The following is an 18,234-nucleotide window of genomic DNA, read 5'->3' as shown; positions in this document are numbered from 1 at the left end:
CGTACCCGTCAGTTTGGATTTCCGTAGCCTACGAGTAATAGCAGAATAAAACTCTGTGTCGTCCCGATCGCCGACGCGGTGCCCCATGGGAACGAAGGGCGCATCCTACGGGCGGCGCGTTTGTGTCTGCTACCAACACTACTCCAAAGGGCGGGAATTCGTCTGTCATGCGCGACTCTGCGACGCGATTGCAGATACGACAGCGCACGATTCCGTGCGGTTTCAGAGGTAATCGCCGGCGCCGTGTACGATACACTACGCACCTGGGACGTTACACGCTGTTGATCCCCTCCCCACCTTGCCAACCGCCGCCCCGGTCGTGTGCAATCACTCCTCCTACGGACGCTACACACACACACACACACACACACAAGCACAGCCAACGTCCTTCAAAGGTTGCTGTTCTCTTCCCTTCCCCCCTCCTTGCCGCCTTCCCTCTCTTACACATATTCGCCCTACTTACGAAGCTGTCCATTCATCATGGAAACACACAACCTGTCGATTTTAAAAGCCCACTCCCTTCACCCCCCGGAGTGCCCCCTTGGCTTTAGTGAAAGGTCAAAGGAAGAGGAGGGGGGGGGGGGGGGGGGGGCTCATCGCTGGCCCCTCTGCGCTAACCTTTCACTATAGTCAACCCTCCCTCCATTCCTCATTCCTTACGTTGGACCCCCGCAGCATCCCATGGTGATATACGAGCTGACGAAATAATTAATTGCGGGGCAGCGGTTCCCTGGACGCCTGGGCAACAAGTAGCGATAGCATACAAAAGCATCAAGAAGCGACAAACGGATCTCCGCGCTCGTGACTGATGGTTCTCAAGCAGGGTTGTTTTTCGACGTCATGGGAACGTGCCGAGGTCTCGCTGCTCCCGAGGGCAGAGACCCTGCTGTCGAGCCCGTGGGTCTCGTTGTATTACATCCTCGTGCACATTCTTCTGCTGGAAGTTCAACGTAATTGTGAGCACATGTAACCTTCGCTATGTGGACCCATGTCTAGGGAAAGCAAATGAAAAAAATAATAGCGTTGAAGAGTCTTCCCACTTAGCCTATTTGCCAGAAGCATGCATGGTGGGTCACACAGCTGCTTGGAAAGCGGCGATTAAGTATGAAGGCCACACATATAATCGTCTGTGTACGTGCGTACTACGCGTTTGCGTGTGTGAGTCCAGGCACGATGATGTCGTGCTGACTTGACGCGAATTTGTGAACGCAACCTGCAGGGCTTAATTCTCGAATTAATTCGGCACTCCGTTGTATTCAGGTTAGCAGGGGACCCGCGGACCGACATACAGTCTCCGAATGGCGGGTTGTCGACAATTCAAATTCAGTCTCCCTGCCAACCTTTTTTTTTTTTTTTGCGAAGCAGAGCACACATTTGCCTATGCCCTCAGATTTGTCTTCTATCCTGCTTCTGACGGCAGGTGAATTTTATCGAGGGTTCCCTTCGTAGCCTGCCTCGAGTTGACATGGCCATTGGGTCATTACGAGGAATTCGGGTCTGCGCACAGCCAGTCCCGCTAAACCACCGCGGCGGTTGCAGTGCGTATTGAGCCATACAGCAGAGCTTGTCCCACATTGAAGATATCAAAGAAATAAATGACGTTACCAATGAGGGGCGTCTTACTACAGTTCAAGTTTTAGCAGCATGTCATTGTTTACTTATTAACTCAGCATAATCACTGCTGAGTTTGACCTTCAAGCTCTTAAGTAGTTAAAACAAAAATGGCCTTTCGTACAGTACTACTACACGCAGAGTCTCTCATCAGTGGTATTAAACAGGTGTAGGAGAATGGCTCTGGGGGAATCAACAGAGACCTGAAGAGCCACCCCATTAGTGGCTCTGTTTGCCCTGGCTTCACTAATTCGGCTCTCTGTCACAATTCGCCTCACCTGAAGCAATGGCAACTGAGGCGACGCGTTCCGGCGGCTTTTGATAATTCAGTTAGCTGCCAGACGGCACACCGGTACAAAGGTACGAGAAATAATAGGTCAATGAAGCAAACATATATCAGAAACGCGACTACTTATAGTTTGGAAAAGGATTCTTGAAGCTGTTTAAATTAAATTATCTTGGCATATTGATGCTGATTTAGTATATGTGGGAGGTTGTGCTGCAATGACTGAAATTTGTAGATTGTGCGGAAATGCTGAATATGCCACAATTCAGTACTGCGAGTAGGTATAACTGTTTTTTTGGGTGTAAGGCTTGCAGTTTGTACCAAAACATTCTTCTGCTAAGTAGTTGAGAAGAAGAAAAAACGCAAAATATGGAAATCATACATGTTATTAGCTCTGACGATTTTGTATGAGGGAAATAGGATTTGGTTCGAGTGTAGGAACGAAACATTGGCAATATAGCGAATGGCCTTTTTTGTAGTGCAAGTATTTTTTGAATGTTTGTTTTTGTTGTGGTAAGCCAAATAAGGCTACAGTAATTTAAATGAGATGAAAATAGAGCGTAATATATTTGCAGCTTTATTTTCGTAGGGAGGAGTGTTCGGCAACGACAGAGTGCTCCGGTTGTTGCAGAAAGTTTTCCACAGAGGCTATGGACTTGCGAATCCCAGCTAAGATGAGATGAAAAAATAACTCCTAGAATCTTATGTTCATGTAAAATGTCAATTTGTTGTCCAGCATATTTTAAAATATGATTAAATTTAAGTGGCTTGTTTCTTGCCCTGACAATAACTGCTTTAGTTTTTTTTGCGTTAACTTTTAGTTTATTCGACTGTGACCAAATATGGAGTTCAAGTATTTCATTGGTATTGTTAATCAATTCATCTTCAATGTGACTAGTGATTAGAATGCTGCAGTCATCCTAATAAATGACAAATTTCGCTGTTTGATTAATTGTGACAATATTATGTAAGCATTAAAAAGAAGAGGTCCAAAAACACTGCCTTGTGGGACACCGCATGTAATAGGCAGAAAGGATGACCGTATAACGCCTATGCTGCGATTTCAAGCTGTGATTTCACAGCTTTTAGCCCAGATATCCTTCCAAACTTCTGGTAAAATAAAATGAATTGAATTGACCAAAGGCATGAACGCATTCAAAAGCATGCAGCTACGCGGATAAAGCCATTCTGTCAAGAGGAATAAAACAGTTTAGCCCTTTCATAGCCATCAAGTGCATTTTGTACAATATCGAACCGTTAAAAATATTAACCCGAGAAAAAGTCACCCCAAGTTAAATACGTCCATATAAGAGCACTGAAAGTTTCAAATCTTATTTTGTTTTCGACCGCAACCATATTGGCAGTTCATCGCAGAGTAGTTATGTTCAGAAGGCGCCAGGTAATACGGTTACTATGTCAGGCGAAGAAAACTGCGGTTAGCAGTTCATGGCACCTAGATAACAGCAGCACCAGCAGAGCAATTATGAATTTGTTTATTCATGTTACAAAAAAAATTTCTTAGCAGAGGTTTACAAATGAAATCTGTTTATACAAAACAGTCAAAATGCAGCGATAGTTTACATAAGTGAACATGAAAATAACTTAGTGAAAACACAGAAAGATATGCAAGAATCGAAGCCATAATAGAAAGTCTACTACCACGAAGAAGTGGCCTCCATTTCTGAATAATGCAAAGGACGATTACAGACGAAAGGTATATGATTCTATGCCGCGCAATACAAATACGTCGCAAGAATGGCTATAGATAAAAACATGATTAGCGCGTGTTATTAGAAGTGTAATAGGAAGCCATTTTTTACATACACCCATGTTATGGGAGAAACTTTCTTCTTTATCACTCGTCTCCCGTGAACCACATTGAGCAGCGGCCCTTCTGGGGGACCATGGTGTCCCCTTGCTGGCACCCGAACGCCTCGGCGAAGGGCTTGAAGTTGGCGAGGGGCAGGTTGACGCGCAGCCGGGGCGGAGTATCGCCAAAGAAGGCCAGCCGCTGCTCGTAGCGCGTGTCATTCGTGCGGTCGCAGTGGGCGCGCGCGAACTGCACGAAGAAGAGCCGCCGGAGCATCAGGCCGGAGCCGATGGCGAGGGACCGCTTGGCTTGCCGCATGTAGTACCTGCGGTCAGAAGGCAATGCGGACCTCAAAGCACCAAGAGGAATAAGCGTCGAACACTTTGAGCAAGGAATATGCGTAGTGATGTCGACTTTTGTGACAAAAGGAGCAGCATGGACCACAAAGTGAACTGGACAGTACTACCTCAGATATTACCGGAGTGGCATGACAACATGCTCATCAACAGCTGCCGCACCTACTACCGGCCCCAGAGTGGCATGACCACAAAGTTAACTGGACAGTACTATCTCAGATATTACCGGAGTGGCATGACAACATGCTCATCAACAGCCGCCGCACCTACTACCGGCCCCAGAGTGGCATGACCACAAAGTGAACTGGACAGTACTAGCTCAGAGGTCACCAGAGCGGCATGACCGGTGTTACACTGAGCGACCGCAGACTGAGAGCAGGCAGTAAGCGTTTTCATAAGAACAAAAAAACTTGGCAAGAGCTGTGAAAAATAAGATAAGGAAGACACCAGGCTGACTTGGGGTAGCGAGAGTATTCGAGAATGCGCAGGCGTCCTCGTTCGCAGGTGATATGACGGTGCTACCGAGAAGATTGTTATTTCTAGCTGCCAGTCATAATGAAAAGTTGATCGGCTAACGTGTTGCTTAACAATAACCATTCAGCGAAAAGACGTCCCCGCGGCAGTGTTACCGTGCTGTTCGACTCTGCAATTACGGTGTTCAACCGTTAGCATATGTTAGAAACCGGAGGCTCCAGCGAGCATCCGGGCAGGGCTGCCGAGGAGGCAGCGCAGTCACCGCCCTTCTGCCTTACTCACAACCCCCTGGGTAGCACGTTCCCAAGGCAAGTCATCTTTCAAGCTGCCCGGCAGCAGCGTCGGCAAATCGAACGCAAATGAGTCAGTATAGGCTAGCAGCCGCAGAGTAACACGGGGTGTTTTCTCCTGATCGTCGAAGCAGCCCTTTCCTCCCGAATTCACCCCTCTGGACAAGGGAGGGTGGGACACGAAAGCATGCTAGCCTCCCATGGTACCAGGGCAAGAGGTTGGTTACGCTCGAAACGCAGACACGCCACCTTCGGCGATGCCACGACTGCTGCTATAATTTACAACGACGTTCACCCCTTCTCGTTCATACTTGGCTGTTCGGCATGTAGGACACGCGAAACAGATCCAACTGTGCCTTTGACGGGACTCAACTTCAACTGTAGATGAGCTTCCTAAAATGGCCAAAAAGACTTCCCAGAGTGGCTTGTCTGCGATGCTTCCAAAGTGGATATTGTCGCCACTATCGACTGAAGGCCTCTCTACTGGTGAGCTAGCTGACACTGCTGACGCAGATTTTGAATTCTGTACTCCGTAGCTTAGAGCAATTTCCATGCATACCATTCCTTGGATAAGCTGAAATACCCCACCGTCTACATTGCGTCTATTGCTGGGCCAATGGCCCTCTTATACTGACTCCAACTTTTTCTACTCCATGCTCCGAAGTCATACCCCTTCTTCCCTGGTAGTTTTCCTTTTTTTCATCTTCTGGTAACAAAGGCGTCTATTGCCTCACCTGTAGAGCGGGTAGACAATAGCGTTGTCGGCGATGTCGTCCTCTATGGTGCGGATCAAGTCCACGTCGTCGCGCAGGATCTCCTCGAGGGCGCGCTTGTACTGCGTCCAAAAGCAGTCTCGGATGAGGCGGTACTTGGCCGTCGTCTCGCGACTCCACCAGCCGCGCACCCGGAGCTTGTGGTCGATGAACGAGCCGCGCTCGTCTATGGCCGCCACCAGACCTCGAAGCATGTGCGCACCCACTATGGGAATGTCTAGCGCCCTCAGCTTCCCGCCTCCGGTCAGACTAAGCGCCGCCACATTTGAGAACGGGTAGAACAGCGCGTTGCGGCCGTGGGTGTATTCGTGTCCAGGAGACAGGCTGGACACGTGGAAGTGGTTGTCCCAGTCCTTGGAGCGCTTCTGGGGCCGGTAGTAGGTGCGGCGGCTGTTGATGAGCATGTTGTACACGCTCTCCAGCAGCCGTGTTCCGCGAAACGCCGGCACGTTGAGGTTGTAGTACTCGGCGATCGGCGTCAAGTTCTGAGCCGTCCCGAAGAACGTGAACTGGACGCCCTTGAGCTTTTCCACGGCGACGACTCTTTCAACTGGGTCGTACCATGGCGTGCGTCTCGCGACCATCTGAAGGTGTCGGTTGAGGTCTTCGAACACCTCCTGGACTTCGGCGTCGTAGCGGGTGTCGTACCGCAGAACGCTGTCCGGGAGGCCAAGGGACATGCGCAGGAACGTCCGGGTGCCTTGCGGGTATACCAGCTCCAGGAGCCGGGCGCACGCCTGAAGTCTCGCGTCGACGCCGGCCACGATGCCGTTAAAGCTGAGCGGGGTGAAGTCCTCCAACACGTCCGGCAGTACAGGGGACAAGTGAACGAGTACCCTGTAACCAACGTAGTGGACTATGGACGTGGCGTTCGTGCTGTCCAGTAGTTTGGGTAGGTCTTCAAGATACTGCGGTGCCAAGACTTCGACGCTGATGAATTCTTCTTCGTCGGCCAGAAAGTTCTTGAGCAACGCGGAAAAGTACGCCGTCCAATTCCAGGAGCGGCCGTGAGGCAGTTTGTCCAGGGTTCGCATCCTGAAAGGAGGTGGCTCGAACCGCCGAGTGCTGATGGCTTCCTCTAGTTCAACTTCTAGCCTGACAATGGCGGCCGCTGCGGTTTCGGCTGCTGTAGATACGGCACCCAGTGCAACGAGAGCCTTGGCTATGCTGACGGCGTACTCAGTGATGTTGGAAGACGTGTACCACGTCTGACGTCTCTTGAGGACCGTCGCTGGCACGTCGAGGTGCACGGCGTACTTGGACTCGTACTCGTTCTTAACGGTCACGTCGACGAAGGGGAAGATGCCCAGCGCGGCGTCCACTCTGCCAACCAGTGCACCCAGGCTGCTGATGTTTCCCGGCAGCTGCAGTGGCCAGCGGCCCAGGCCGATGTCCTCCAGGATGTCCTGGAAGGGGTCCCAGCCTAGGCCGTTGCGGCTGTAGAGGCCGGTGCAGTTGGGCAGAAAGTAGGCCGCCTGATTGATGAACACGCTGGGAAAGTCCTTGTACGGGTCCGCCGCTCGGTATGCACGGAATGTCTCCTGGATATTGTTCAGAAGTGTTTCCGTGACCTGCATGGACAAAAGTTTCCTCAGTTGTTTCATTCGGTCGCCTGTGTATGCCTAAATAGAAAAAGAGTGTTCTTGTGGTCCTTTTACTTCTATGCACGTAATACTTCACAAAGCCTTGGAGATTCGTGTTTATCTCCCACTTATCTTGTTTCTACGCTACGTGCATAATGGGCAGTTATCAATGCAGAGGAAACCACTAAGTAGATATGCGCTGCAACTGGACAGCTAAGGCTATTCGTTACGAATCAGTGAAAGTGACTAAATTAGGGAGGAACAAACATCGGCTGGAGATGGTAAACTCGCAACCTCCGCATGAAGCGAGCTTTGCATTATACCGCAGCAGTCTTTTATAAAGTTCACAGGATGTTGAAGTTAGCGATGAAGGTGCCGACCAGCACCGCTCTCAAGGAACAGCCAATGGTTTTACGTTCAGACATCTAGAAGTAGCGGTAGTAGAATAAGCGAGAGCTGAGACGCATGTGTGGCGTGACGCCGAAAATTTCCACTGCCAATAAGGTGAACCTATCGATTAGGGGCATAGGGTTACCATATTCTAAGAGCATCTAAAGTCGCTGGTGTAGTTCTCTTGAGCAGACGACGCTGCGCTCCTCCCACCGCCACCACTACGTCTGTTTCGGAGGACGCGAACCTTCTATGTTTGATCGTCTGCTGCTTGCAAACGGCCTGTTAACTTGCGGCCTGGAACGATAGCACGCGACCGTCGACTGCAGTGTTAGTTTCCTTATGGAGACCCTATTGTCTTCAGCGAACTTACTCGAAAAGAAAATAATTGATTATTTTGGCAATTAGACATCGCGCTTCCTCGGGCTTGGTAAAGTTGCGCGAAAAGAAACACAAGACTGTCTACAGGACGAGAAACTGTACCATGTCTAGCAACTTTGCCATGTCCGAAGAACTACACCAGCTAGCCTGGCAACATGTCCTGCCAAAGCATATCGCTCTTCGCTCTGCTCGGGAATAGCCAACCAGTGCCATTAATTCTATGCCAGTGCCCCTATCGGCATTCGGCAGTTCCGGCTTCAAGTGATATCTCCCGCTTTTTCCACTAATTAATAGGTTTTTGGGGAAAGCAAATGGCGCAGTATCTGTCTCATATATCGTTGGACACCTGAACCGAGCCGTAAGGAAAGGGATAAAGGAGGGAGTGAAAGAAGAAAGGAAGAGAGAGGTGCCGTAGTGGAGGAATCCGGAATAATTTCGACCACCTGAGGATCCTTAACGTGCACTGACATAGCACAGCACACGGGCGCCTTAGCGTTTTTCCTCCATAAAAACGCAGCCGCCGCGGTCGGGTCCGAACCCGGGAACTCCGGATACGTTTTCTACTACCCGCAATTCTAGTTCACCGTTGTTCTATGAAAAAATATTAAGACGAGAAAAGGCCACGGCATCGTTGCTGCCCGTCAAAAAACCATGGGCGCTAATTCTGCGGAAAAAACGTAGAAACCAGGAGAGAAACAAAGTGAGACGATGTTGTGATATATTAACTAAAGAAGCTGCTACAGCCCTTACAAAAATTTCTTTAAACAGTCTATAAACTGTCCATAGGCTTCTGTCTATAGTCTATAGATATAGACTCCTTATAGTCAAACCCTAAAGAGCAGTCTATAGGCAATACAAATCCTATAGAGTAACAGACAATCTATAATAATGGCTATACACATTTAGTAGCCTTTTGTCTATAGACAGTCTATAGACTATGAATAGACAAAAAGAAATATCTATAAGAAGGCAATAGACTCTATAAAAAGTCTGTGTACCATGTCTATAAACCATTTTTATATCGGAGGTCACAATGTCACCATAGCTTTGTGTCAGGAGAACTTAGGAACTGCATCGGCACAAAAATGTGTGGCCCCAATGAAACCGACCGTTAGGGGCGTGTAACCTGCGCAGCCATGCCGTTGCGTTACACAGAATCTGTCGTGCTTGCGCATGTTATCAATCGCTTTGCCAACGCAGCGCTTCTCATCGACCAAGGAAGAATCGCTCTGCTACGAGCGTCATCCATTTCCGACAGTTGTGAACTTCAATTCAACGTTTTCATCAAAAGAATATGTGCCAGAGCTGAGCTTGACAAGTGCCCACTGCCATCCTACGAACATTGGGAGCCGCATCGACACGTATGCGACCTACGAGAAGGTCGAACCGTCAGTGTCAACTTGGGGCGTGTAACCAGTGCAGCCATGCCGTTGCGTTACACGGAATTTCTTCTGCTTGTGCAGGTTGGTGATTGTTTTAAGGATTCGTGCCAAACTGATCTGCATGTTTTGCCGGTTCCACCCCAGATTGTGTTTGCTAGCGCACAGTCGCGATGTGTCAAGTTCGGTGAAATGGTTTACGGGGATTTAACATCCCAAATCCACTCGGGCTATGAGGGACGCCGTAGTGAAGGGCTCCGGAAAGTTCGACCACCTGGGGTTATTTAACGTGCATGACATCGCACAGTACATGGGCCTCTAGAATTCCGCCTCCATCGAAATTCGACTGCCGCGGCCGGGATCAAACCCGTGTCTTTCGGGTCAGTAGCCGAGCGCCATAACCCCTGAGCTATCGTGGCCACTTCGATGTGTCGAGTGTTTTTTATTGCGCTATGTTTTAATGCGTAATCAAGCTTCTTAATTTCTTTTCTTACTCTTGTGCGGGGATATCGAGTTGTGCGGGGATATCCAGGACCCGATATGCAAGGTAAATTAGCCATAATGGCGGTTGAACAGTGCAATCACACACAGACCAAGAAAGAGACGAGACACACAAACGAGCACTGAACACATAAAAGACGCCCGTGTACAAGAAAATAAGCGTCTTTTATGTGTTCAGCGCTAGTTTGTGTGTCTCGTCCCTTTCTTGGTCTCTGTGCGCTTGCGCTGTTCAACGACCATTATGCATCAACACCAGCTAGCCCAATCTGCAGTTCTTCTACATTAGACATGTCTTTGGAAAGTTACAATAAAATTAAATCAAAATTAGAAGCTATTGAAGCAAACCAGGAGGAGCGTACGACTGCATTACATGACCTAAAGAGGCGAATCAAAAGCACCCAACCTCTGGTAAAGAAGTTATTGAAAAATATCGGCGATTCGTAAAACAGAAGCCTTCGTTCTAGTTCGATATTCTACGGAATTTATGATACAGAAACTCATGAACCTACCGAAACATCTGAAAAACACGTCATGGAAATAATGTCTGACCTTCATGTAGGCACCGTGCACATCGAAATAGCGCACAGACTAAGGAAGGAAGCACCAGGAAAGAAGAAAACAACCTATCATAACTAAATTTTCTTGTTTGAAAGAAAAACAAAGGAAAAAAACAAAAACAAAGACAAACAAGTTTAGTATCTCGGAGGATTTCTCGGAGGCTACACGTCGCAAGAGGAAATACCTGTGGGATTTTTCGAAGCTGCATAGGAGCGTAGGCACTCGCGTAAAACTGAAGTACCATGTGCTGCCCCTAAATGAGAACAATATAGGCGTACGACGAACGTCTAGGACAAGTTGTTCAGAGTACATGATACAAGTCGGTATCAGTATCTAACGTTTGTTTTTTGGTTGTGAACTGCCGAATCATTAGAAATAAGTCGTAAAATGTGCAAATCCTACTGCGCATGACAGAGCCCTCCGTGGTTCTGGGGACATAATCATGGCTCTATTCTGATATCGGATACAGTGAAGCTTTTCCAGCTTTTTACACGTGCTACAGAAAAAGCAGGAATAATCCCGGAGCGGGTGTTTTATATTAATCGCACTGTGTCTTGCTCCCGTCTTGAAATACAAAATGGGTCATGGGAAGCTTTGTGGGGCCGGATTAAGTTGCCAAATGGGAACTTGAAAAAAACCAGTCACAAAAGACAATGGACAAGGAAGGATTGTACACGCCACAACGACTGGACACTCCTCTTGTCCATTTTCTTTTGTGACTGGTTTTTTTTTTCAAATTACTATGAACCAACTGGCCCGCATTTCAACCCTTTTGCCAAATGGGAAAAGTGTACCTGTTTGCTCCTTTTATAGGCCACCTGTAATCTCGGTTGATATAATGACAGAATTGTATAAAACCGTAGAAACAACACGAACAGAATGCTTTGTGATAGGAGGAGATTTAAACTTGCCAGAGCTCTGTTTCAATCAGCAATGGAGCTCGCGCTACCTCTGTCGCAGGAAAAAAATTCGTAAACACCATGCGTGATTCCACATTGGCCCAGATGGTGACACAAGCAACACGGCTGACCAATATATTAAAGTTCAGTGCTGACAAATTGGTCAGCTGTGTTCATTAATGATATACCAAGAAATGTTACTTCCTGCATGCGACTTTTCGCTGATGATTGTGTAGTGTAAGGGGAAGTTAAAAATGTCCATGATTCATTTGCTTTGCAGGAAGACCTAAATGCAGTGCACCGTAGGTGCGAACAGTGGCACATGAAATTAAACTTACGAAAAACAGTACACATGTGTTTCACAAGAAGAAAGAATGTACCTAATTATGTCTATAACATAAACGGCTATTTATTGAAAATTGTTCCCGAATATACGTATTTAGGCATGTACATCACTTCAAAACTATGTTGGCATCGGCATGCTGATTATGATATTAGGAAAGCTTGCAAAATATTTGGTTTTTTGCGCCGTAAGACGAGAATGTTTCCGCAAGATTCTAGGGATTTATCGTGTAAAACTTATATCAGGTCTGTGCTTGAATATGCTTGTACTGTTTAGGACCTTCCGACAAAGACCGACAGACAGAAATTAGAGAGAGTTAAGAACTCAGCGGCCCGCTATGTTTCTGGGGAATTATAATAAACACATTAGTATGTGTAGCATAAAAACAAGAATTAGAGTGGGAACCTCTTCAAGTGAGAAGGCGAAATATAAGGCTTAATTTTTTTTCATTATATATTACAAAAGAATTGCTATTCCCAGAGAGAAGTACATTTTCCATCCACACTACAGACCAAAGCGGGTCGATCATAACCATAAAGTGCACAATGTCAGATCAAGAACCGATTGTTGAAGATGTCTTTCTTTCCTCACACTGTTCGAGAATGGAATGCTTTTATCTTTATTTCTTGTTAATGTTACTGACAATGAAGTGTTTGCATCATCATTGTGACTGCCCTTGCAATTTCTCCTTGTTTTGTACAACCTACCCACATCCTCTGTAAGGCCGCATGTGGCGCTGTGGGTAATAAATAAAATAAGTAATGAGGTATGATACCAGCAGGCCGCAGCCACTTATGGCACGATGTGAAAGTTGGGAGGCACCTGAGTGATGTAGGGACTGCGGGGTGCGGCGATCTCCTTGAGCAGTTCTCCCTCCCTGTCTACGCCGCCGACGCCGCAGACGTATTCGTAGAAGTCGTCACAGGCGTCCAGGCGTGGCCTGCCGCTGGTCCGCGTGCCGAGCGGGACGCCGGTGGCCGTAGAGGCACCCACTGCAGGTCCGTGCAGATCCCGTCCCTGACGGTGGTGGTGCGGGTCGGCCGCGTTCTGGGTGGCCCGGGAGTCATGCCAGTGCCGGTGCCGGTGCTGCACCTTGCCGGAGGAGTGGCCAGATTCCCCGTGGTCGTGGTACTCCGCGTCGATCTTACGGTGGTAGCCTGCGGTACGGCCCGAACAGCATTTGAAATATAAATTAGCTATGCAGTTAGAAAATTGGCAAATGTTTTTAGCTAAACATGGTATTCAGTGAACGCTCCACAGCAATGGTTACGTGACGTAATCCACATGACTAACCAAATCATACCCTCTTCTTCTCCCTAACAACCGTGCTATGACGATCGCTGGGCACTATCACGGCCAGCTTCATCGACATCATCAACTCCGGCTATAAAAAGAACGCTGCCTACAAGTTCCTTCAGTGGGCACGTCGGCTGGCTGCGTGTCAGCATCATGTCAAACCCGCTCGTATTTTACATGCAGGTCAGTAACACATTTTCTACTGTTAAAACAAGCGACCGATGTTTCATTCAGCTGACGTGCCCACATAGTGTCGCTATGGTCCTCCTTGATTTAAATGATTTTGTTTTATCTTTGTTGATGCTTTGCGGCGATGTAGAGCCCAACCCCGGGCCCCCGACTGAACAAATGCTAGCTGAACTACTCGAAGGCCAAAAGAACATCCAAAGGCGCCTAAATGAAATTGAATCTAAACTAGAATTAGTAGAAGCCTCAGTAACAGCCATCAAAGAAATGAATGTAAAAATATGTAGCCTTGAGAAGACTATTCGAAATTTAGAAGGCAAACTGATTTAGAAGACCGCACAAGGCGGAACAACATCCTGGTTTATGGTATTGCCGAGAAAGTCAAAGAAACACATGATGACCTAATTAAAAGTGTAGTCGAGGACGTATTTGATACCACGCTTGGTGTGCGAGTAACGTCCGCTGAACGAATACACAGGATAGGCCGGATTCAGCCAGATAAATCACGGCCAATTATAATAAAACTGATGGACCACCGTGAAAAAGTTGATGTACTGAAGAATTGCTTCAAGTTGAAAGGCAAAAAAATCTGTCTCGGAGGATTTTTCAGTGTCCACTAGGCAAAAGAGAGATATTATGGGACAGCACAAGCGAAATTAGAGCAAATGGAGAGAAAGTTAAGCTGCTCTACGACAAAATCAAGATAAATAATGAGCTGTTTCAATGGGACGAAGACAGCAATAGAAAGGTTCCTGTTGGCAAACAAGCAAGCAGGCATAGCCGTCAAAGCTGAACCGAAACTTGCAATAAAAAGCCTCTTCGATGCATCAACCTTAATGCTCGGAGCATCATAAATAAATCCGAAGACCTGGAGAGCATAGTATCAGCGTACAAACCGCACATAATTGTAACAGAAACTTGGTTAACCTCTAGCATTCGCGACGACGAGATTACACCGCCAGGTTACAGTATGTTTCGAAAAGACAGGAATTCCCGAGGGGGTGGTGTGGCAATTATATTTCAAGAAGCGCTAAATGTAACACGTCTACCTAACATACCTGCGATTGAATGTGTTATCGCGAAAGTACATCTAAAAGAAGTAAACTTCATCGTAGGCGGATTCTACAGGCCCCCAAATAGCGATAGTATGTTTTTTACGAACTAAACGAATTTCTATGTTCTACCAAAAGTCTTTCTTCAAACATGTTACTTGGCGGCGACTTCAATATTCCTTCTATTTGCTGGGACGGCCCATTTCCCGATCCCCTGTCTGGGGCAGCTGAACCACTTGTTGATCTAATAATTTTGCACGGCTTAACACAACTGGTAAAGCTACCAACCCGCATCCTGAACGACACTTCTTCGATATTAGATCTTTTCCTGGTCAGCAGTAGCCTACTTCAGCGTGATCCAAAAACACTTGTTACTGAGGGCATATCTGACCACAAAATGATATGCTTAACCTTGGAACTCAAATATGTGACAAAAAACAAAAAAGGAGAACGTTTGGTGCCAATCTTTTCACGTGCTAGTGACGTCGACATATTAGATGTCTTAGATAGTTCATTCTCTAACTTTGTCCTTCTTGCTGAATCAACTGAATGCTGCGTGGACGACCTGTGGTGCTTTTTCAAAGAACTTGTTCTGAGGTGCATCAAACGCTTCATTCCCGTGCGGCTGAAGAGAACGCAACAAATGAATCCATGGAAAACAAAAGAAATTGTACGCCTGGGAAGAAAAGCGAAAAAAATTAGAAAGCAGCATCGCAGGTGCCCTTCGGCAACTAATGCAGATAAGCTTTGCGCATTACGTTTGCAGTTGAAAGACAGCATCAGTAAAGCCAAAAAACACTTCTACACTGTTTCTATGAAGAATTTTCTCCTTTCTTCCCCGGCAAAGTTTTGGCGCCACTTCTCTTCAAAAAAGGAGCCCTTGCCCAGTTTTTGCATAAATAATGAAACAGTGACAGATAAAGCATTGATAGCAGTGTCATTTAATGAGTTGTTTTGCTCTGTGTTTACAAACGACGATGGTATAAGACCAAGTTTCAACCTACCCGCTAATTGTCCTCCTATCGATAATGTCTGCATATCAGAAGAAGGCGTTCTGTCATTATTGCTTAACTTAGACACTAAAAAATCCCCGGCAATTGATGGCATACCAAACGCCCTCCTTGTAAGGTATGCCGAATGGTGTTCAAAATGCTTGTGTTTACTATTTAGCAAATCCTTGTCGCGAGCAGAGTTACCAAATGATTGGAAATATGCCAAGATTACACCAATACCCAAAACAGGAGACCGCTCATTAACTACTCCATACAGGCCCATCTCAATACTCTGCACATGCGCTAAGACATTCGAGCATATTATCTTCAAGCATATTATGACGTTTGTCGAAATTAATAACATCATAGATTATAGGCAGCACGGGTTCCGTAAAGGGCTATCGACTACAACGCAGCTAGTCGAAACTGTTCACGACATCGCAGCAGTTCTAGATAGGCAAGGCCAAGTTGATATGATTTTCTTAGATTTCGAAAAGTCATTTGACCGCGTTTGTCACCAAAACTTGCTTCTAAAATTAAAACCGATATTAAAAAATGACTCACTGCTACAATGGATAGAGGCATATCTTTCATCAAGGAAACAAAGCGTGTACATTGATGGAATGTGTTCAAGGCCGGCACTTGTTCGTTCCGGCATCCCACAGGGATCTGTTCTCGGCCCGTTATTTTTTCTTATCTTTATTAACGACATAGTAACGAATATACCGGTGAAAATCAGGTTGTTTGCAGACGACTGCATCCTTTATAATGAAATTAACAGCCCAAGAGACCAGGCCGTATTAAATTCTTCACTTACCGCTATCGAAACATGGTGCTTGACATGGCAAATGAAGATAAATACAAAGAAAACAGTAGCAATGACAGTCACCAGGAAACGGCAGCCATTACCCTTTAAATACTGCATCAATGGACAGGTTCTCTCTTCTGTACTGTTACAAATACTTAGGTGTAATTCTAACATCCGACCTCAGATGGAATGAACACGTAACCTACATCACAAAAAAGCCCATGCAGAAACTGGGATATCTGAGGAGATGTTTGCGACAGTCAACACAAGAAATAAAACTTCTAGCGTATAAAACCTACATTAGACCAATCCTTGAATATTGCTGTATTGTATGGGATCCTTGGACCCAGCAAAATATCAATAAGTTGGAGAGCATCCAAAGAAAATCGGTAAGATTTATATTCAGTTCCTATAGCTGGCGCACTTCACCAAGCATACTTGTTAAACAGGCTGGCTTAGACCCACTACGAATCAGACGCTATCGGGAAAGGTTGAAGATCATGTATTTACTGTACCATGACAAACTAGGAGTAGAAAAGAATAAGTACATTGAACCAGTCACTAGACGCCCAACGCGATCGCATCACTCAAAAAAATTAAAGGAATATTGTAGTAAAACCGATGGTTTCAAAAATTCATATTTCCCACGAACGGTCCGAGATTGGAACTTGCTGTCTCCAAACACAGTGGAAAGTCTAGCGGCCGAGTCATTCTGCAGCGCGCTAAAGAAAAACGTAGTTATGTAAATCTTTTATTGGAAACAGATGAAGTATAACCTGTCTTATTTATTTGTTGTGATTTTCCCTATCACAGCGATGGTCTAAAATTAGCATTCATGTGCCTACATTTTTTTACTTTTTTATGCGAAAACTGTGCTAAAAATGTTTTGCAGTGATTTTATGCTGTGTTATGTTTGTTTCTATCTTATTTCCCACTCCGGCTAAGGCCTCAAATAAGGCTGGCAGTATCTTCGCAATAAATAATAAACAAATAAGACTGAAAGGTCACCCAAAGGTCAAAGGTCATCGTAAGGTCAAAAGTCAAGGTCAAATGTCAAAGGTCATGACCATGTGGAGCGACACCAAGATGGTCCACAGCGTTATCCTGAAGGTCTTAGCTATGATGCGACTTATAGCCATGCATGACCTCCAAGTCAGCGAAGGTCAAATTTAGTGCCCTGCGAAGCGCGGCTCAATCTAGCGTAGTGAAGCTTTCGCTACAAAAAGATAGAAAAATAATGTTGCCAGCCCGCACCGCCCAAATTACAACTGGCTTATCGTTTCAGACAGCAGTTAATCGATTCTGAAGAGATAAGAAAAGCTTTATACCAATCAGGTGTAACGTTCGGACAGTCTAGTAGTCTGGTACACCCGTCGTGGTGGCTTAATGCATACGGCACTCGGTTGCTGAACCGTAAGTCGTAGGTTCGAATCATGTCCTAGGTGGCCGCATTTCGACAGACGTGAAAAGCAGATACGCCTGAGCGTTGTGCCATGACTCCACACGTGTAAGGTGTCCCGTACGTTGATAGTAATCCGGAGCCTTCCACTACGACAGATCTCAGTACAAGTGCAGATTTGGGATGTCAGTGCCCACATACCTAGCGTAGCTGCTTATTTAACAGCACCATATTAAGCAAAGAAAACTTTAACCTTCACCCTGTCTCTTTTTTACCTCTGTCTGGAGGAAAAAGATACTCGGGACATGTTCCTCGCGGAGTTCTAAACTGTAAGACTAAGTACCTAGCATACGGCCCTACAGATGTCCCTGGCACTGACTGCCTCTAGGTTGCGAAGGTCGGCAAGGCTGCGCGTTCCGGGCCCGTACCTTCCAGTATGAGAAAGGCGAGCACGAAGGCCGAGGCGAAGAGCAGCGCTGAGGCGAAGCCCGACAGGACAGACCAGCACTGGTGGGCCATCTTGGGAAGCTTGGCCATGGCGGGAAGCCGGCGTAGTCCTCGGGAAAGCTGGGTACGGTGCAGAGCCCACGGTTGAGACCTCGGGAAAACCGTTCTCGTGCTTCCTTCCTCGTGACGCTGAGCCCGAGCGTCACGCGAATCTTTTTCTTCTTCTTCTTCTTCTTCTTCTTATCTCCTCTTCCTTCTTCTTCTTCTTCTTATCTCCTCCTCCTCCTCCTCCTCCTTCTTCTTCTTCTTATCTCCTCCTCCTCCTCCTCCTCCTTCTTCTTCTTCTGCTTCTTCTTCTTCCTTCTTCTCCTTCTCTCCTCCTCCTTCTTCGTCTCCTCCTCCGCCTCCTTCTTCGTCTCC

General features: G+C 46.6%; 1 protein-coding gene across 1 annotated transcript; it reads right to left on the bottom strand.

Moving 5' to 3' along the window:
• Positions 1-3,668: 3,668 nt before the first annotated feature.
• Positions 3,669-17,904, bottom strand: LOC144134378 (neprilysin-1-like). Its single transcript, XM_077667301.1, has 4 exons — positions 17,796-17,904; positions 12,457-12,791; positions 5,562-7,171; positions 3,669-4,032 (listed from the first exon to the last, which is right to left on the bottom strand). The coding sequence occupies exons 1-4, from the start codon at positions 17,902-17,904 to the stop codon at positions 3,753-3,755; spliced, it is 2,334 nt and encodes a 777-aa protein (XP_077523427.1). The 3' UTR covers positions 3,669-3,752.
• Between the last annotated feature and the right edge of the window lie 330 nt (positions 17,905-18,234).

The sequence above is a fragment of the Amblyomma americanum genome, chromosome 5, assembly GCF_052857255.1.
Source record: "Amblyomma americanum isolate KBUSLIRL-KWMA chromosome 5, ASM5285725v1, whole genome shotgun sequence".
In the NCBI taxonomy this organism is placed as follows: Eukaryota; Metazoa; Arthropoda; class Arachnida; order Ixodida; family Ixodidae; genus Amblyomma; species Amblyomma americanum.
The sequence above is the reverse complement of the archived record's forward strand: the minus strand, read 5'-3'. Positions and strand labels throughout refer to the sequence as shown.

Bases quoted from the DNA above. Each gene is read 5' to 3' on its own strand.
- LOC144134378 (XM_077667301.1), bottom strand. From the start codon at position 17,904: ATGGCCAAGCTTCCCAAGATGGCCCACCAGTGCTGGTCTGTCCTGTCG. The intron at 7,172-12,456 runs GTGCCTCCCAAC...TTGTCCATGCAG, and splicing joins GCAGTCCCTACATCACTCAG to GTCACGGAAACACTTCTGAA. The intron at 4,033-5,561 runs GTGAGGCAATAG...TTCTGACCGCAG, and splicing joins ATTGTCTACCCGCTCTACAG to GTACTACATGCGGCAAGCCA.